We start from the raw sequence: 20,418 nt of genomic DNA on the forward strand, positions 1-20,418 counted from the left end.
ACCATCTGAGCCACAAGGGAAGGCCCCTTTCTTTAAAGGGGGATATTGTTTATACTCTTTTTTCCTTTGCTTTTCTTCATTGAACTATATATAGATGGGAAATCATTCCCTATCAGTTCATAGAGATCTTCCCACTTAAAAAAAAAAGGATATATAATACTATGTTATATAAATTTAATTTGATTTATTCATTATAATTGGAATAGTTTTATGTGGTTTATGAACTGAACTGATGTAATGTTTTTTAGTTGTGTACAATCCTTAGGTATTATAAAAGCATGGTGCAGTAAACATTCTTTTTTTTTTTTTTTTTTCAGTAAACATTCTTGTACAGTATCTAGGCACATGTATAAATCTGTGGAATAAATTGCTCAAAGGACAGTTGCCAGTTTGAGGTTTTAAATTTTCATAATTAATTCAAATGCCTTTCCAAAAAATTAATATATCAACAGTGTATGACATATACTACTGCTAGTAATGGCTGCATAGGTTTTCATTTTATGGAGGGTATATCATAGTTTATAACAAAATTCTCATATTGTTAGAGATTTTTTATTTTTAATAATTTTTCATAATATTTTACTTAATCCCTGCAAAACTAACCCTGCCAAACTAAAGCTGTATTTAGGAACTCATGAAAATAAAAGATGAAAAGCCATGTGTTTTTCAAAGGTGTTGATGAATGTTTCAAAAATCTGATAAAGGCTGTATCACTTGTAGATAATAATGAGCCCACATATTTGCAGATGTGCTAATTTTCCTAAACCATCCAAATATTAGAGTTAATTGGTTTTCAGTCTTAGTTTGAAAGAAGAGGAATGGTATTTGTTTTACCTTCTTGGACTGTTGATGAGTTGAACATTTTTTTCTATGCATAATAGCTATTTAAAGAAATCCATACCTTTCTCCAAATTTCTTTTTTCTTTTGTTTAAAATATTTTCTTTTTTTTTTAATATTTTCATTTTTTATGGGTTAGAAAATAGTTTCAATGCTTTTTCCCCTTTCTGGCATATAGAAACTGATAACATTTATATATTATCTTTATTAGTGTTATACTAGAAAGATTTTCTTCACCCAGCATTACATAAATAATCATATACATTTCCTTCTAAGGAGCTAACAATTTAAAAACAGAATGGTTGCACTCTTTATGAGTTTATTTCTAGAATAAAAAGGAATGTTGGAATAAGCTAGATTTATTGAGCTCATATTGTCTTGTTTATATTACAGAAAGTGGCGATTTTAACTTTTCAAAGATACTTTTAGGTTTGGAGAAAGGTGCTAATTATAGGTTAGATCATAGGAAACGTTTTTTTAACCAAAATTTTTAGAGTTACAATGAGGTTTTTATAATTACTGTTATTAGTTATAAAAAACGAGGGTTGGTAGTTCTAGCTGGAGAGATTCTGCGAGACAGAAGCCTCCATTTGAGTCTCTGTTCAGCCAAGACTGTAAGCATTGGTTATGTTGCTTGACTTCCTGTATTTCAGTGTCCTGAATTACACATATAGTGATAGTATTGATAGCCAATGCATAGGGCTGCTATATGCTATGCTATGCTGTGCTAAGTCACTTCAGTCGTGTCCAACTCTGTGTGACCCCATAGACGGCAGCCCACCAGGCTCCCCCGTCCCTGGGATTCTCCAGGCAAAAACACTGGAGTGGGTTGCCATTTCCTTCTCCAATGCATGAAAGTGAAAAGTGAAAGTGAAGTCGCTCAGTCGTGTCCGACTCTTCGCGACCCCATGGACTGCAGCCCACCAGGCTCCTCCGTCCATGGGATTTTCCAGGCAAGAGTACTGGAGTGGGGTGCCATTGCCTTCTCCGGTTGCTATATGGGGGTCTCTAAAACAAAGTCACATCTCACATTTTTTATATGCTTATATATGGAGAAGAGGGAGGCAGAGGATAAGATGGTTAGATAGCATTACTGACTCAGTGGACGTGAAAGTGAGCAAACTCTGGGAGATAGTGAACGACAGGGAAGTCTGGTGTGCTACAGTCCATAGGCTGCAAAGAGTTGGACCCTACTTACTGCAACTGAACGAACAACAACAATACTTCATCTCAGTTGTGAATATAAAAGCAATATTTAATTTAAAATTTTAGATCTGTTGAAATAGAAATAAACATTGTTTCTGCTTCTGTTTTTTACTTGAATGGTTTAATTACAAATACATTTATCTGCCTTTCTTCAGGAAGATACATTTATTTTAAAGGAGCAACTTCGTAAAGCTGAAGAACAGATTCAGGCAACACGGCAAGAAGCTGTCTTTCTGGCTAAAGAACTTAGTGATGCTGTAAATGTGCGGGATAAAACAATGGCAGATCTTCATACTGCACACTTGGAAAATGAGAAAGTAAAAAAGCAGTTAACTGATGCACTGGCAGAGCTTAAACTAAGTGCTGTGAATAAAGATCAGGTAAAGCCAGTTAATTTTGAATTTCCATTTTGGTCAAAAACTCATTATAAGCTTATGAAAGAGAATGACTTATGCTAAAGTAATTGAGGTCAGATTCCTGGTCACAGAATTTTAAATTTCCATTCATTTTGTTTAGTCATTGTAACTTCTTCGGTTGAAATTAATACAAGTTTTTAGAAAATTTTCTGTAAGCAAATTCCTAATGGTTAGTAAAAACTGCTTTGATAACAGGTATATATTGTTTTGCTTAGAATTTCTTATTTACTTGCAGCATAAAATGATACTGTGGTTATTTAACATAGTAATGCTTACTTCTCAGGATGTAGATGATTCTTTTCTAGTTTTTTCTTTAGTAAACCTTAGTCCTTGGAATATAAAGCTGAAATTATTAGGAGAGCTAATGTGACTCTGTAGCCAAAACTCCAAAACAAATAACATTAATTGTCAAGAGCAAAAAAAGGGAAAATGAAGTTGGATTTACTACCACATTGTGAGATATGAGATTTTTATGTTTCTCTTAGAGAAAAAGTTTGTTTCCTAGGAAAAGACTGATACACTGGAACATGAACTGAGAAGAGAAGTTGAGGATCTGAAACTTCGTCTTCAGATGGCAGCAGATCATTATAAAGAAAAATTCAAGGAATGCCAAAGGCTCCAAAAACAAATAAATAAACTTTCAGATCAATCGGTAAGTGTAATTCATCATAGTAAAATAATTCCTTCATCATTATTTTTGTTTGAAAATCAGACTTATAATATTGTACCTTTTGAATATAATTTCTCTCTGCTTTATGTCACATTATTGGCCCAATGTTGTTGTGATACATTTTTTTAAAAATTGGTAATTTTTATTTGTTGGAGAAATAAAATGTTCTCTTGTAACATTTAGTCAGTAAAGGGATGTGTGTAACTTTTAGACTTTAACCCTTAAGACAGCAATAGCTTTATGGACTTCCAGGATTTATTTATAAGATACATAGTTACTTAAGGGGAAGGATAGATGTGCAACTCATTTAACAGTTGATTGTTAACAATTTTGAATAGGCTAATAGCAATAGTGTCTTCACAAAGAAAATTGGGAGTCAGCAGAAAGTGAATGATGCCTCAATAAACACAGACCCAGCTGCGACTGCCTCTACTGTAGATGTAAAGCCACTGCCTTCTACAGGTAGAAATCTTTTAGACTTTTTGTATAAAGTGTTCTGCCTTGAAAAATATTTATGCTTGTTTATACTGCCTCTTTCATGGGTAAGAATTTTAGGGAGCTTGTAAAAAATTCTTGTAAGTCATGGATTGAGGCAAAGGGAAAGTAAGGTCTAAAAGTCATCCATGTGGATAAATATACAAAATATGAATGTAAACTCATGTTTATCTTTGTGAGCACGTTCTCAAGTGTTAATTAGATGAGCTGGTGTTTTTAAGTGCAAATGCTTATAGTATTTAGTCTGTAGGAAAAGAGCTAAGAATTGAAATTTTAATTTTAGCTAGCTAAAATAGCAAATTTAAAAAATAATTTTTAATTAATATTTCCCTAAATGTGTGGACTTTTGAACCATTTATGGCACTTTAATTGTATAGTTCTGTGGAGGGAAACTTAAAAATCCCTTTAGTTCTATTCACATTTCTTTCTTGCCTTGTTTTTGTTTTGTTTTGGCTGCTTCAGGTCAGTAGAGTACTTTCCTTGTTAGTACACCTGTTGGTGGATAAGTTAAAATTTTTATTAGCTTATTAACTTTTAGAACGGATTAGAGAGACATAATGAGTACATGAACACATGAAAATTTAAATTAACTCGAGGTTTTCACTTTTCCTAGTGTCTTTTTTTCACCTTATGTTAAAGATGACACAATAACAAAAATAAATGCTGGAGTATATTAAAGTATATTTAATTGTGTAATGTTTGGGGCACTTGATGTTTTAGACTTAATAAATGTAAGTTTTGTATACTATTAAATGTTTAGATTCAGCTGCTGTGGAAATAGGATCCTGCCTTTCATTTCTATACGGTATTAATAGAAGTACCAAGAAAGGTGTTATATTGACTTAAGACTTACTGAATAGTATGAAGGATTAGAAAAATGGCTTAAAATCTTTTCTCAAAGAATGTGGCTTTCCTATATATCTTATATAATAAATATATAAAGAACAATTTTTGTGGCATTTTAGAATATTTTTAGCTAGCAGTTTTTTTTCTTTATTGAATGTGAACTTGATTCTAGCCAAACTATAGTGAGATTCTCATCTAATGTTTATATTGTTCCTTCTTTGTTTACTTAGTGTATGAATAGATGGTTTTGAATAAATGTTTTAAAATAAATGTTTCTCTCCTTTAGGATTCCATTTATTTCACAGTATACTGACCTTCAAGTCAGAAAGCTAATATACGGAGCAAAGTAATTTTTAGTAATCTCATTTTCTGCCTTGTTACAGCTGAGACAGATTTTGACAATCTAACTAAGGGACAAGTCTCTGAAATGACCAAAGAAATTGCTGACAAAACAGAAAAATATAATAAATGTAAACAACTCTTGCAGGTAAACTAATTCCTTGTAAGGAAGAGATTTATCAAATGTAATGGCTTAGCTTATCTTTGTTGTTTTGATTGGGTACCCCAGAGTTTGTTTCTTTGTCTTGTTTTTTAAGGGGGGTTGCGGGAGGTGGCTCTAGGACACACGGGCTCCAGTAGTTGCAGGACATAAGCTCTGCAGTTGCAGCGCATGGGCTTAGTTGTTCTGAGAGCTTCCTGCACCAGGGATCAAACTGGTGTCTCCTGCATTTGCAGGGGGATTCTTTACCACTGAGCCGCCAGGGAAGCCCTCAGAGTTTCTTTACCCTTGTATCCTGATGTTTAGTTTCACTTTTGAAGTGGGGGGTGTTCTGTGTACCTATTCATGTAGGCATGTGTGTAAAATCATGATCTAGGGAATTCCATGGTGTCCAGTGGATTAGGTCTTGGTGCCTTCACTGCTGTGGGCGTGGGTTCGATCTGCGGTTGAGGTACTAAGATCCTGCAAATGTTACATTGTAGGGGTGGGTGGGGAAATCGTGATTGTTTTCTGTTCCCCTAATATCCTTCTCTTGATAATGGGCAAGGGATTAATTGATGTTGGATGTTGTCTGTCTTCTAAGGATATATGAAAAATCTCTGAACTGCATAAAAGGAAAGTACTCTTTTTTTCTATATATACTGTAATAATAGCAAAGACTTTCACCACATCCTAAAATGAATAGATTTGTAAAGTGGGAAAAGGGAATGTTAACCAAGTGAATGGTTGCCTTTACTATTATTTATTTTGATTCTATTAAACTGTAATAATAAAACATTTAAATTTTGCAATTGTCCTAGTAGCATTCACTCTGGAGTATATAAAGGACAAAGGGAAAATGCTTCTCATTTGTGTCTGATTTGGGGAAGGGAGGAAAAGGTGTTTTGTGTAGTATGTGGTTTTCGTTTGTTCAGTTAAATATTTTTTTCTGTGTTTGTTTCTCTACATGTGGAGAGGCAAGGGGTAATTTTTAGGGCCGTGGAATGAAGTTCACATATTAGCCCAACGTTACTATAGTAATTGGGCTTCCCAGGTAGTAGTAAAGAACCCACCTACCAATGCAGGAGATATAAGAGAGACGGTTCGGTCCATGGGTCAGGAAGATCTGAAGGGGAGGACTTGGCGACCCACTCCAGTATTCTTGCCTGGAGAATCCCATGGACAGAGGAGCCTGGTGGGCTATAGTCCATAGGGTCACAAAGAGTCAGACAGGACTGAAATGACTTAACACACTACAGTAATTAATGTAAAATATTTTATGTTACAATCTTAATAATAGTTTAATGTAATCCTTAATAAGACTTTAAGCTGAGCATTTTTGTTGCTTCAGAAGATCCTTTTGTAGAGGATTGATTACCCTTGAGGTCAAAATAGTTGTTTATAAGGGACTAAACTATTTTTCAGTAAATTTTGGATGAATATTTTAAAAAACCTCAAAACTTGTGTGTTGTAGTACAATTGAAATTCAGTAAACTGCACATATTTAAAGTTTGCAGTTTGTTTAGTTTTGCTATATTTATAGTTGTGGAGCTATCACAGTGTCATGCTAATGAACATTTCCACTACCTTCAAATCTTTTTTGTACCCTTTTGCAACTCATTGCTCCCTCTTTCCCCTTTCCTGGGAATCCATTGGCTTGCTTTCTGCCACTGTAGATTAGCCTACCTTTTGTACAGTTTCTATAAATGGAATCATATGTACGTTCTTCTTTTCCTGCCCCCTTTCATCACAGTTATTTTGAGACTTATTTATATAGTTGCCTATTATTGGTAGTTGATTCCTTTTTATTATGAGAGTTCATTTTTTTGCCATTTAAAAAATTGTTTTCATCTTATTATTGAGTTGTGTTCTTTATTCCAGATACAAATCCTTTGATATGTGTGATTTTATCCCAGTCTGTGGCTTGCCTTTTTATTTCCTTAATGGTGTTTTTGGAGAAGGAAATGGTAACCCACTCCAGTACTCTTGCCTGGAAAATTCCATGGATGGAGGAGCCTGGTAGGCTACAGTCCATGGGGTCGCAAAGAGTCGGACATGACTGAGCGACTTCTTTCACTTTCTGTAGTTCCTTTTGGAGAAGGAAGTGGCAAACAACTCTAGTGTTCTTGCCTGGAGAATCCCAGGGACGGGGGAGCCTAGTGGGCTGCCGTCTATGGGGTTGCAAAGAGTTGGACACGACTAAGCAACTAACACACACACAGTGGTGTTTTTAGAAAAAGTTTTAGTTTTGCTGAAGTATAGATTCTTAATTTATTCTTTATGTATTGTTCTTATTTTCTAAGAAAAAATTTACTAACTGAACTTGTAATGATTTTTTTCTTGTCTTCTGTTAAGTTTTGTAGTCTTAGAGTCTTTTAAGCCTGTTATTTGTGAATGGTGAGTTGTGGTACATATAGTAAGAATATTCAGTTGATCCAGCATTATTTGTTGAAAAGACTTTTTCTCTATTGAATTGCTCAAAGCATAAAGCATATTTCTTTCTTTTTTAATTAAAAAATTTTTTTAATTGACTGTGCTGTGAGGCTTGTGGGATCTTAGTTCCCTTACCAGGGAGTGAACCATGTCCCTTGCAGTGGAAGCACAGAGCCCCAGCCACTGGACCACTAGGGAATTTTTAGCATAAGGCATATTAAACTTTTTTTTCCTTACACAAAACACTCAAAATGAAATTGGCCAAGTTACCTTTTCATCTTGTTTTAAAACTCTTTTCCTTTAACATTCTAAGTTGTAGAGAAGAGCGGTGTTTAAGAAATCTACCTAGGGATTGTCTTGGTCAGGAAACCCCAATTAATATCTGAAAACAGTGGCATTATAAATATGTGATTTTTATTACCTTCTGGGCTTCCCAGGTTGCACTAGTGGTAAAGAGCCCACCTGCCAGTACAGGAGACATAAGAAATGCAGGTTCAGTACCTGGGTTGGCAAGATTGCCTGGAGGAGGGCATGGTAACCTACTCCAATATTCTTGCCTAGGGAATCCTATGGACAGAGGAGCCCGGTGGGCTACAGTCCAAAGGGTCACAAGGCGTAGGGCACAATTGAAGCAACTTAGCATGCATACATGCTTGCTTTACCTCCTTTGCAAAAGTAATCTATGTTTATTGTGATATCTTAGGCATTATGGAAATAAAGAATAACGATGGTGAAAAAAATACCATTATGATCCTGATCCCCAGAAATAAGAGCTATTAATAGTTTGGTTTATTGAATTCCCTGGCAGTCCATAGGACTCTGACCTTTTACTACTGAGGGCCACGTTTCAATCCCTGGTCGGGGAACTAAGATTGTTCCCACAAGCTGTGCAATGCAACCAAAAAAATTATGTTTTTGTTTATCTTTTTCTACATAGATATCATATAAAACTGTTAAACAACTTTTGAAGCAAAAATGGAATTATACTGTATATTCTGTTTTGGAACTTGATCTTTTCAATTAACATATCTTGTTATTTTTCCTTGTAATTTGTATATCCATTTGTTCTTTTTCAGTAAATACATTCTGTTCCATTGTATGAATATAAAATGATTTATCCAGTCTTATACTGACAGACATTTTGGTTATTTCAATTTTTATACCTTTACTATAGTGTTATAGTAAACATTCAGCCTAAATATGTTTGTATAGATATTGGCTGTATATGGATTTAAAATCTTTTGGTAATTACACTAATTTCATTTAGGATGAGAAAACAAAATGCAATAAATATGCTGATGAACTTGCAAAAATGGAGCTGAAATGGAAAGAACAAGTGAAAATTGCTGAAAACATAAAACTAGAACTAGCTGAAGTAGTGGACAATTACAAAGTAAGCTTAATATTTATATAACTTGATACTTCTGTTACTTGTGAAAAGTGATACTTCTGAAAAGTGCTGTCTATAATTTAGTCAGTCTAAAGTTTTAACATGGGTAACTGAAATAGCATTTTCATAATATAGATAAATATGTACTATGTAGTTATGTTGAATATAGTTCATTAACTGTGAACTGAGAAAGTGGTTACCCATATGCATTGTGCTTGTGGCTTTCATTTTGTGTATTCATATGGACATGACTGAAGCAATTTAACACTAGCAACATGGCTATTAAAATTGTATCTCTAAATCATGCTTAGATTTTAAGATGAAAAGTGATTATGTCATAATCCTTGTTCACTTAAAATGGTGTGTGAAATTATTCTAGAGCTTTGGTGTTTTTCTGGGAGTATAATAAGATATGATCAGTAATCTTAAAAATTTATGTAAAGGTTTGAAAATTTTTAACCAAAATATGTTACTTCTGATCATTAATAATTATGCAGGCAGATTCTTTACTGTCTGAGCCATTAGGGAAGCCCAAGCAATACAGTCTTAATTAAGAAGACTATTTTTGCTGAGGTAACATTAGGCAACAAACAAGACTGATTGGTAAATGATGTTTGTAAAAATGTTGGGAAAAAAATCAGTAGGCTGTCTAATTAATTAAGTAGAAAAATATTTTCCCTCTAAATAAAGTATAATCTTATATTTTAAGGCCTGTGCATGTGTGTATACTTTGCATTTTGTGGGTGTATGATTAAAGGCCTAGAAGTTCTACGTGATTTAAATTTGCTCTGTCATAGCTAATTGTACCTGTAATCTAATTTTTAAATACAGCACTCTTAAAGACCAAAAGTTACTTTGTTTGAGGTGGTACATTATAGGCTAAGGTAATTTTAATGGTGGTCAGTTTCTGTTTTTTAAATTTATTTATTTTTAATTGAAGGGTAATTGCTTTATACAGTATTGTGTTGGTTTCTGCTGTCCATCAGCATGAATCAGCCATAGGTATACTGCTGGTACTTTTTTATCTTCATCTGCTATCAGAATGAAAATTTGAAACTTCTTTCATAAGGTTGTTACTGTATTTGGGATCCCTGTGGGTATTGTTTTTATTGCCTGGCAACTTCCCTTATTGTTAAAAAGTGTGAATACTGAATTTATACAGAACAAAATATTTTTGCAGATTGGGAAAATGATTTAATAAATATTTATCAAAACCTGTTATATATAAAGCACTGTGTTAGTTGTTATGTGTTTGGTCTTGTTCAGTTGATCAGTCATGTCTGACTCTTTGCAACCCCATGGACTGCAGTACACCAGGCTTCCCTATCCTTCACCATCTCCTGGAGTTTGCTCAAACTCATGTCCATTGAGTGATGCCATCCAACCATCTAATCCTCTGTTGTCCTCGTCTCCTGCCTTCAATTTTTCCCAGCATCAGGGTCTTTTCAAATGAGTCAGCTCTTCGCATCATGTGGCCAAAGTATTGGAGTTTCAGCTTCATCATCAGTCCTTCCAATGAATATTCAGGACTGATTTCCTTTAGGATTGACTGGTTTGATCTCCTGCAGTCCAAGGGACTCTCAAGAGTCTTCTCCAACACCACAGTTCAAAAGCATCAATTCTTCAGCACTCAGCTTTGTTTATGGTCCAACTCTCACATCCAAACATGACTACTGGAAAAACCATAGCTTTGACTATATGGATCTTTGTTGGCTAAGTAATGTCTCTGCTTTTTCATAGGCTATTTAGGTTTGTCATAGCTTTTCTTCCAAAGAGCAAGCGTCTTTTTAATTTAATGGCTGCAGTCACCACCTGCAGTGATTTTGGAGCCTAAGAAAATAGTCACTGTTTCCATTGTTTCCCCATCTATTTGCCATGAAGTAATGTGGCCAGATGCCATGAGCTTAATGTTTTGAATGTTGAGTTTTAAGCCAGCTTTTTCACTCTTCTCTTTCACCTTCATCAAGAGGCTCTTTAGTTCCTCTTCACTTTCTGCCGACAGAGAGGTATCATCTGCCTATCTGAGGTTACTGATATTTCTCCCGGCAATCTTGATTCCAGCTTGTGCTTCATCCAGCCTGGTATTTCGCATGATGTACTCTGCATTATGTGGGTGATCATATAAAAATGACACAATGCTATGCTTATAGAGTTTATAATCTAGTAGGAGTTGCTAGACGTGAAATAGTGATACGATTCTTTCACATTCATGACCTAGGTAATCACCTTTCAAACCCATGGGAAGCTAAATAATATTTTTATTTTATGAATAATAAATTAATGATAAAAATCAATGTTCAGATAAAACGCCATATTCATGGCTGTACAACTGGTAAAGGCGCTTGATTTTTTTTTGTTTAGTGCCCTGCCTATTATTTTGTGCTGTTTAGACACAAACATCCATGAGCCAGGGTAAAGTGTGATGAAGTTCTACATAAACTACAAGTCTAAGTATGTTAGGGCTGTTTCCAATGGAATATTTAGGAGTTAGACATTATGGAGAAACTAGACCTGTGAATACACAGATGAACTGTACAAAAAAGGTTTTAATGGCCCAGGTAACCATGATGGTGTGGTCTTACCTAGAGCCAGACATCCTGGAGTGTGAAGTCAAGTGGGCCTTAGGAAGCATTACTATGGACAAAGCTAGTGGAGGTGATGGAATTCCAGCTGAGGTATTTCAAATCCTAAAAGATGATGTTGTTAAAGTGCTGCACTCATTATGCCACCAAATTTGGAAAACTCAACAGTGGCCACAGGACTGGAAAAGGTCAGCTTTCATTCCAGTCCCAAAGAAGGGCAATGCCAAAGAATGTTCAAACTACTGTGCAAATGTACTCATTTCACATGCTATCAAGGTAATGCTCAAAGTCCTTCAAAGTAGGCTTCAACAGTAAGTGAATGGAGAACTTCCAGATATGCAGGCTGGATTTAGAAAAGACAGAAGAACCAGAGATCAAATTGCCAAAATTCGTTGGATCATGGAGAAAGCAAGGAAATTCCAGAAAAATATCTGCTTCACTGACTACGCTAAAGCCTTTGTGTGGATCACAACAAACTGTGGGAAATTCTTGAAGAGATGGGAATACCAGACCATCTTATCTGACTGCTGAGAAACCTATATGCAAATCAAGAAGCAACAAAACCAGACATGAAACAACAGATTGGTTCAAAATTGTTAAGGAGTACTTCAAGGCTATACATTGCTACCCTGCTTATTTAACTTCTGTGCAGAGTACATCAAGGGAAATGCCAGACTGGGTGAAGCTCAAGCTGAAATCAAGATTTCCAAGAGAAATATCAGTAACCTCAGATATGCAGATGACACCTCCCTATTGACAGAAAGTGAGAAGGAACTAAAAGGCCTCTTAATGAAGGTTAAAAAGGAGAGTGAAAGCTGGCTTAAAACCAACATTCAAAAAACTAGGGTCATGGCATCCGGTCCCATCACTTCATGGCAAACAGATGGGGAAACAGTGGCAACAGTAACAGATTTTATTTTCTTGGACTCCAAAATCATTGCAGACAGTGACTGAAGCTATGAAAATAAAAGATGCTTGCTCCTTGGAAGAAAAGCTATGACAAACTTAGACTATTAAAAAGCGGAAACATCATTTTGCTGACAAAGGTCCATCTAGTCAAAGCTATGGTTTTCCCAGTAGTCATGTAAGGATGTGAGAATTGGACCATAAAGAAAGCTGAGTGCTGAAGAATTGATGGTTTCAAACTGTGGTGTTGGAGAAGCCTCTTGAGAGTCCTTTGGACATCAAACAAATCAATCCTAAAGGGAATCAACCCTGAATATTCATTGGAAGGACTTATGCTGAAGCTTCAATACTTTGGTCACCTGATGCGAAGAACCAACTCATTTGAAAAGACCCTGATGCTGGGAAGGATTGAAGGCAGGAGGAGAAGGGGTGACAGAGGATCAGATGGTTGGATGGCATAACCGACTCAATGGACATGAGTTTGAGCAAACTCCAGGAGATGGTGAAGGATAGAGAAGCCTGGTATACTGCAGTCCATGGGGTTGCAAAGAGTTGGACACAGTTGACTGAACAACAACAACAAAAACCTGTCAAAGACCATACAGGAAGGGAGGATAATAAACAAATGGCGAAAGAAAGGAGCATCTTTCTAACAGATGGAAAAGAATTAATTCAGGTTTGGAGGTCAGAAGTAGAGAGCATAATCTGGGAGCTGTAACAGTCTTGAGTAATAGTAATAGGTCTTTAATATCTGTAATATCTGTGATGGAGCAGATCACTGTGAAAGATAGGTTGAATCCAGATTTTAACTGTTTGGAATGTGGGTGCTATTTGCTGTTAAATATTTTCTAGGAGAAAAAGAGACCCAACCAGAGTGGGTCTTAATGAAAATAATTTGCTAGCATGGAGAGGATTTACAGGTGGGAAGAATTTTTGAAGGTAAGAAAATTAGGTATAGATATGCTTAGAATGAGTTGATAAAGGACCACCTCTTTTGGGTACCTTCCCCAATCATCATCCATTGAATTTATCAAGGAAAGCTCTGAACCTTAGGAAAGAACGCATGTGGCACGTAAGTTAATATTTGTGATTTAGTCATATGACCATGATAGTTGAAGGCATAGAAGAAAGCGAGTTTTCTGAAAATTCAGAGAGAAGAAACCAAAGAAGAAACTGCAGAATACTTGTAATTGTGAAGAAGTGTACTTTAAAAAAGAGCATTAGAGAATGACAGTGTTGGTACCATTTCATGAAAGCCAGGAGAGAAGTTTTAAGAGTGAGGCACATTCATAAAAAATGACAAGTAATTCAGGGACTTCCCTGACAGTCTAGTGGCTAGGACTCTGCATTACCACTACAGGACGTGCAGGTTCAGTCCCTCATCAAGGATCCAGGTTCCTGCATACTGCAGAGTGGCAAAATAAGAATAATAAAGTAATCTTGAAACACATCAGAAAAACAGTAGTGACAAGTTCAGAGATATCAAAGAATAAGATCCAGCTCTTGAAGGGTAAAGAGAGGGTAGATGATGAAAAATAATAATGATCATTTCTTTCTGTCCTCAGCTTCAGTTGGCAGAGAAAGAAAAAGAGATAAGTGGTCTAACTTCATATTGGGAAAACCTCTCGAGGGAGAAGGTACTGAATAATGTCCTTGAAAAATTTCATACGACACTGAATGTGATAATACAGCTTTTTGAAGGGACATAACAGTTTACAGTTATATGAGGGTAATTTTTTCTTTTTAAGTTAAATGAAGAAAAGACAAACAGGTAGAAAATGCTTTTTAGTTTTATAATATTTTAAAAATATTTTGATAGAAAAATGCTTAAGTGTCGAAACTTAGTTTGACTTCTGTTACATAGTTTGGATTTAACGAATTTTGGTTTTCTTTTGTAATAGGAAACATTTTAGGAGCTGTTTAATGATTTCTAGCATAACCTGACCTTCAGACAGTGCATACGTTTATAATATAAAATGTACTGTAATGCAACATTTCTCACAGTAGGGTCTAAAGGGTCATGTTATGAATGATAAAAGACACTCCTATCACTGAGAAAATTCCACAAGTTTTAGGAGGTCAGTGCCAGGAATTGGGGACAAGACCAAAAATATTTTTTATGTTATAGTATGCATTTATGTATGTATGTATGTATGTAGTTATGTATGTACAATCTTTGCTCTGTGTCTTTGGGGTTGGTTTCTGGAGCCCCCTCTCAGGATGCCAGAATCCAAGGATGCTGAAGTCTCTTATGTGAAATGGTGTAGTACCACTGGCCCTGAGTATCCATGCATTCTGCATTGGCTGATTCGGAGGGCCAATTATATTTTAAGTTTATATTTGGGTATTTATATTCACCTGTGTGTTCATCTAATCTGATATTACTAGATATCGTTTTCCTAATTGGTACTCATCAATATGAGCTCCTTTTAGTAGTGTGATAAGAATTTTTTGCTGTTCACGTAGTACCAGATTTGGTCAGTGGGAACACTTTCAAACTGGTCCCTGGTATGCCCCAATATCAAAAGGATGGTGTTGGTTTTTTGAGCACTTAATTTTTTTCTAGCATTGCAAGATATTCTCATATGTTTATTTCACCACTCATCTTTGGAGTTGGCCATGTTTTATAAGAAAGAATCTGAAATTAACTTCTCCAAGGAGTTCTGGTTGCTTATTATTGGGAAATGCTGTTTAGAACACAGAATTCAGGCCCTGTGTATCTTCATTATTCCTGGTGCCCATTGCTTCTGGATCCTTTCAGTGCCAGAGCTGAGAAAGGTTTGTATTTTAGATATTGTGAATTCTAGTCCAATTCAACTAGTTCTTCCTCGCTTTTTTTTTTTTAAGGCATTTTTAATAGACGTTATTGCAGTAATTTCATCTAGCTACAGAGTGATTATCAGGATGAGGATGTTGGTTGTGTTGTTGTTCTTGTTTTGCCATGCCATCTGGCTTGCAGGATCTTAGTTTCCCAATCAGGGATCAAACCCAGGCCCTGGCAGTGGAATGGTAAAATCCTAACCACTAGATGGCCAGGGAAATCCTCATTGTCTTCCTTAATTCCTATTTATACACCTTGTCTTCAGTGAGAATCCTGTGCCCAACGGAGTCAGCACATTTAATCTATTTGGTAGTTCCAGCATCTCACATAAAACAGTTTCAAAACTGCTAGAGCTATATCCATTAAGACAAGGAAACCTGTTAAGAGTAGAATTCAATTCAAGATTGCTTGCAATTCTTCCCTCCCCACCCCATCCCTGGGTTGTCAGTATATTGTGTTTGATTGTTATTCGCTTTAGTTCTCTCTCCCTCACCCTCTCATCCTCCTCCCTACCCTCAGTACATGGTAATATAAAATGACAGGTGGGTTAAAAAGATTTCTGCAAATGAACAATGGGTTGCGCTCTGTGTGCTTAGTTGCTCAGTCATGTCCAACTCTCTGCAGACCCTTAAACTGTAGCCCTCCAGGCTCCTCTGTCTATGTTTTCCAGGCAAGAATACTGGAGTTAGGTTTCATATTCCAGGGGATCTTCCCTACCTAGGGAGTGAACCCATGTCTCTTGTGTCTCCTACATTGGCAGGTGGATTCTTTACCACTAGTGCCACCTGGGAAGCCCTAAATGGTGGATTGAAGCTAATAAAACAATAGGAGCACAAATGAAGAGTAAGAAAACAATTTTTTATTTCGGGTATGAGTTTTGGTCAAGTGTATTTCAAAGTTAAAGCAATGATGACCTAATTAGATTTGACAGGAAGTTGACAAAATATGTATTTCAAATGCTGAAGACCACTTTGTGAAATATGAATTTACTTAAGTAATTTTTGGTAAGAAACCCAACTCCTAAGTGTATTTTGTGCTTGGAGTTACTAGCTAATGTTGGAGAGAAGCAGATAAGATACTTTATTTTTATACATTTTACATATATGAAATATGTTTCATATATAAAAATATAACACAAAATTATATATTTACATATAGAATATATTTTATAGTTTTGTAGTTTCATATATGATAGTGAAAGTGCTGAATGGTTATAACCATCTGTACATTTTGCTGAGTAACAAATGGCTCAAATTACAGAAAATAATATATAGTGACTTATTAATTATGCTGCAGTTTAAATAATCTTGCAAGACTGCAATCAGCCGGTTAGATGGGGCTCTGTCACCTCAGTAAAGACCTACTTCTGAGCTCACTTGTTGCTGGGATTCGTTCCTTGGGGGTTGTTCGATAAGGGCCATACTTCGTACTCTGCCATTTTCCAATCTTCCGTGAGGTCACTCCTGTCCTCTCTTTTTTTATTCCTCTTCCCTCTGCTCTGTGTTTGACAGATTATTCAAACCACAGGCAGGTAACCTTTAAAAATGTAAAGTTGACACTTTCCTTGCTTGAAGACCCTTATGGGCCTCCCATGTACTTGTGCATTTAAGATAAATGACAAAATTCTTTTTTGTGCTGTGTGGCTTGCAGGATCTTAGTTCCCTGACCAGCGATTGAACCCACACCCTTGACAGTGAAACCATGGAGTCCTAACCACTGGACTACCAGGGGGTCCATCCAAAATTCTTAGTATAGATTATAATCTTTTATATGACTAGGCTCTCTCTCTAGACCCATTTTAAGCCACAGTTTGTTTGATTCTCTATTGTAGAATTCCTCTCGGTAGTAGTTCTGAGTCTTAAGCTTGCATCAGAATCATCTGTATGATTTGTTAAAGCACAACTTTCTGGGTTCTACAAATCAGAGTTTCTGATTTGTAGGTCAGGGATAGGGCTTGAGATTTGCATTTCTGACAAGTTGCTGCTGATGGTGCTGGTCTGGAGACTGCACTTTGAGAACTGTTATAGTCACTCAGGCCTTAAAACTCATGAGTTGCTTTCTTGTTTCAGGGCCCTTGTTCATGTACTTTGCCAAGAATATTCTTGCCTACAATTCTTTGGTAGTGAACTTTAAACTAGGGATGTCCCGGAAGAATTTAAACATATATAAGAAGAGGATAATGTAATGAACTCTGTTGTATTTTTCACCCAGCAATCAACAGATATTACTTTATGGCCATCTTACCTGTTCAATCATTTCCCTTCTGTCTTAACCCAGTGGTATTTTTTTCAAGTATATCCCCAAATTTTTAAATATTTTCTTCTAAATATTTAAGTACTCCTACTACTCTTTGACTAATGCTTAAAGTCTCAGGTTAAATGACTCTTCTTCACAGAGGCCTTCTTCAACCTCTCATTCTCAATTAGGGATTTCTTTGGAGGGAATGATACTAAAGCTGAAACTCTAGTACTTTGACCACCTCATTCAAAGAGTTCACTCATTGGAAAAGACTCTGATGCTGGGAGGGATTGGGGGCAGGAGGAGAAGGGGACGACAGAGGATGAGATGGCTGGATGGCATCACTGACTTGATGGACGTGAGTCTGAGTGAACTCTGGGAGTTGGTGATGGACAGGGAGGCCTGGCATGCTGCGATTCATGGGGTCGCAAAGAGTCGGACACGACTGAGCGAATGATCTGATCTGATCTGATTAAACTTACACCTGGGAACTATACTTTTACTAATACTTATTTCTGTACGTATTTCTCTTAATTAAAACTCCCTTCACTTAATTATAAGATCCATGAAGACAGGAATTATGTCTGTTTTATTCACCATTGTATTTGTAGTCTCTACTCCAGTATTCTGGCCTGGAGAATTCCATGGACTGTATAGTCCATGGGGTCGCAAAGAGTTGGACATGACTGAGTGACTTTCACTCATAGTGTTTGATAATTTGAAGTTAAATATTTGTTGAATGACTAAACAAATTAATGTTAATGGGTCAAACATAATTTATAGCATTTGCTTATAAAAACATTTGGTAAAAGAAATGTACTGGCATCAGCAGTTTTATTATCTGTTAATACCCTACCGTGTCAGGAATGCAATTAGAAGTAGGCCAGTTTGCTTTCTACTTCCTGTCTTCTTGAGTTACTCTTAATTTTCCTGCTGGTGACACTATAGTTTTATATTACTTTTAAAGAGTGCATTTATAAGAATTTTTGTTTGCTATTTCTGCAACTTGCTTAATGTTTGTCTTTTCCCAGTGTTTTTTTAGAACCCTTACTCCTCTATAAGGTTAGGATTAAATCCTTTTCCTTCAGCACTGAAACCTAAATCCAAACAGTGCCTGGGATAAACCAAATGATCATTAAGCATTAGTTGAGTGAGAAAATGAAAAAAAAAAAGATGAATCATCATCTAACAGAATGTGTATTTTATTTATTTTGTTTCCTGTCCATCTTCCCTGCTCTAGAGACAGACTTCACATGAGCAGGAATTTTTGTATGTTTTGGTTGTACCTGAATCTCTAGTGCCTGAAGAGCAGTGCCTGCCACATATTAGATACTTAATAAATATTTATTGAACATTGTTGTTGTTCAGTCACCCAATTGTGTCAGACTTTGTGACCCCATGGACTGCAGCACACCAGACCTCTCTTTCCCTCACCATCTCCCAAAGTTTGCCCAAGTTCATGTCCATTGCATTAGCAATGCCATCCAGCCATCGCCATCTTCTTCTGCCCTCCATCTTTCCCAGCATCAGGGACTTTCCCAGTGAGTCAGCTGTTCATATCAGATGACCAAAATACTAGGGCTTCAACTTCAGCATTAGCCCTTCCAGTTAGTATTCAGGGTTGATTTCCCTTAAGATTGGTTTGATCTTCTTACTGTCCAGGGGCCTCTCCAGCACCATGGTTTGAAGGCATCAATTCTTTGGCGCTCTGCCTTCTTTACGGTCCAGCTCTCCCAACCATACGTTACCACTGGGAAGACCATGGCCTTGACTATGTGGACCTTGCTGGCAGAGTAATGTCTCTGGTTTTCAGCACACTATCTATGTTTGTCATAGCTTTCCTGCCAAGAAGCAAACGTCTTCTGACTTCACAGCTGCAGTCACCATCCACAGTGATTTGAGAGCACGAGGAAATCTGTCACTGCTTCCCCCTTTTCCCCATCTGTTTGCCATGAAGTAATGGGGCTGGATGCCATGATCTTGGAGATGGCAATGGCAACCTACTCCAGTACTCTTGCCTGGAAAATCCCATGGACGGAGGAGCCTGGTGGGCTTCAGTCTATAGGGTCATGAAGAGTTGGACATGACTGAGCAACTTCACTTTTCACTTTCATGCATTGGAGAAAGAAATGGCAACCCACTCCAGTGTTCTTGCCTGGAGAATCCCAGGGATGGCGGAGCCTGGTGGGCTGCTGTCTGTGGGGTCACACAGAGTTGGACACGACTGAAGCGACTTAGCAGCAGCAGCAGCCATGATCTTAGTTTTTTTAATATTTGACTTTAAGCCGACTCTTTCACTCTTCTCCTTCACCCATCAAGAGGCTCTTCAGTTTCTCTTCACTTTCTGCCACTAGAGTGGTATCATCTGTGTATCTGAGGTTATTGATGTTTCTCCTGCCTATCTTGATTCTAGCTTGTAACTCATCCGGCTTGGCATTTCTCATGATGTTCTCAGTGTATGGATTAAACAAACAGGGTAACAGCAGACAGCCCTGTCGTACTCCTTTCTCAACCTTGAATGAATCAGTTGTTCCATACAGGGTTCTAACTGTTGCTTCTTGACCTGCATACAGGTTTCTCAGGAGACAGGTAAGATGCTTTGGTATTCCCATGTCTTTAAGAGCTTTCCACGGTTTATTATGGTCTACACAGTCAAGGGCTTTGGCATAGTTGATGAAACAGAGGTAGATGTCTTTTTGGAATTCCATGGCTTTCTCTATGATCCAGTGAATGTTAGCAATTTGATGTCTGGTTCCTCTTTCTCAATAACATAGTTATTGAACATACGTGTGAATAAAAATTCATTGTTTTTTAGAGTAGCTTGCTCTCTAGTATCATAAAAAATATATTTTAAAAGTAACTTTTAATAGTGTGAAGTAATTTCGTATATCTTACTTAGGAACTCTACCAATTTAAATTTATTTAGAAGTTTAATATATCTTAAAATATCTTCGGTCATTCCAAAAACCACTGCTTATTATTTACCATTTTCATACTGTTTCAGATATTCTGTATAACCCCCTTACTAGAAATTTGAAAAGGGAAAAGAAATAAAGCAGAAAGAACAGTGGCAAAGGATGATAAAAATGATGGTGGAAA

General features: G+C 36.6%; 1 protein-coding gene across 6 annotated transcripts in view; it reads left to right on the forward strand.

Moving 5' to 3' along the window:
• The window catches only part of TAX1BP1 (Tax1 binding protein 1), an 85,214-nt gene that overhangs the window by 44,311 nt on the left and 20,485 nt on the right, over window positions 1-20,418 (forward strand). For 2 of the 6 annotated variants that reach the window (XM_027539404.1, XM_027539403.1), the window contains 6 exons: window positions 2,200-2,424; window positions 2,966-3,112; window positions 3,469-3,592; window positions 4,855-4,958; window positions 8,650-8,775; window positions 13,826-13,897. In XM_027539404.1, the coding sequence (XP_027395205.1) occupies window positions 2,200-2,424; window positions 2,966-3,112; window positions 3,469-3,592; window positions 4,855-4,958; window positions 8,650-8,775; window positions 13,826-13,897 (798 nt within the window). The remainder of the gene's footprint in view (window positions 1-2,199; window positions 2,425-2,965; window positions 3,113-3,468; window positions 3,593-4,854; window positions 4,959-8,649; window positions 8,776-13,825; window positions 13,898-20,418) is intronic. The other 4 variants (XM_027539405.1, XM_027539406.1, XM_027539408.1 and 1 more) reach the window with 2 other exon arrangements.

The sequence above is a fragment of the Bos indicus x Bos taurus genome, chromosome 4 (assembly GCF_003369695.1).
Source record: "Bos indicus x Bos taurus breed Angus x Brahman F1 hybrid chromosome 4, Bos_hybrid_MaternalHap_v2.0, whole genome shotgun sequence".
Lineage (NCBI taxonomy): Eukaryota > Metazoa > Chordata > Mammalia > Artiodactyla > Bovidae > Bos > Bos indicus x Bos taurus.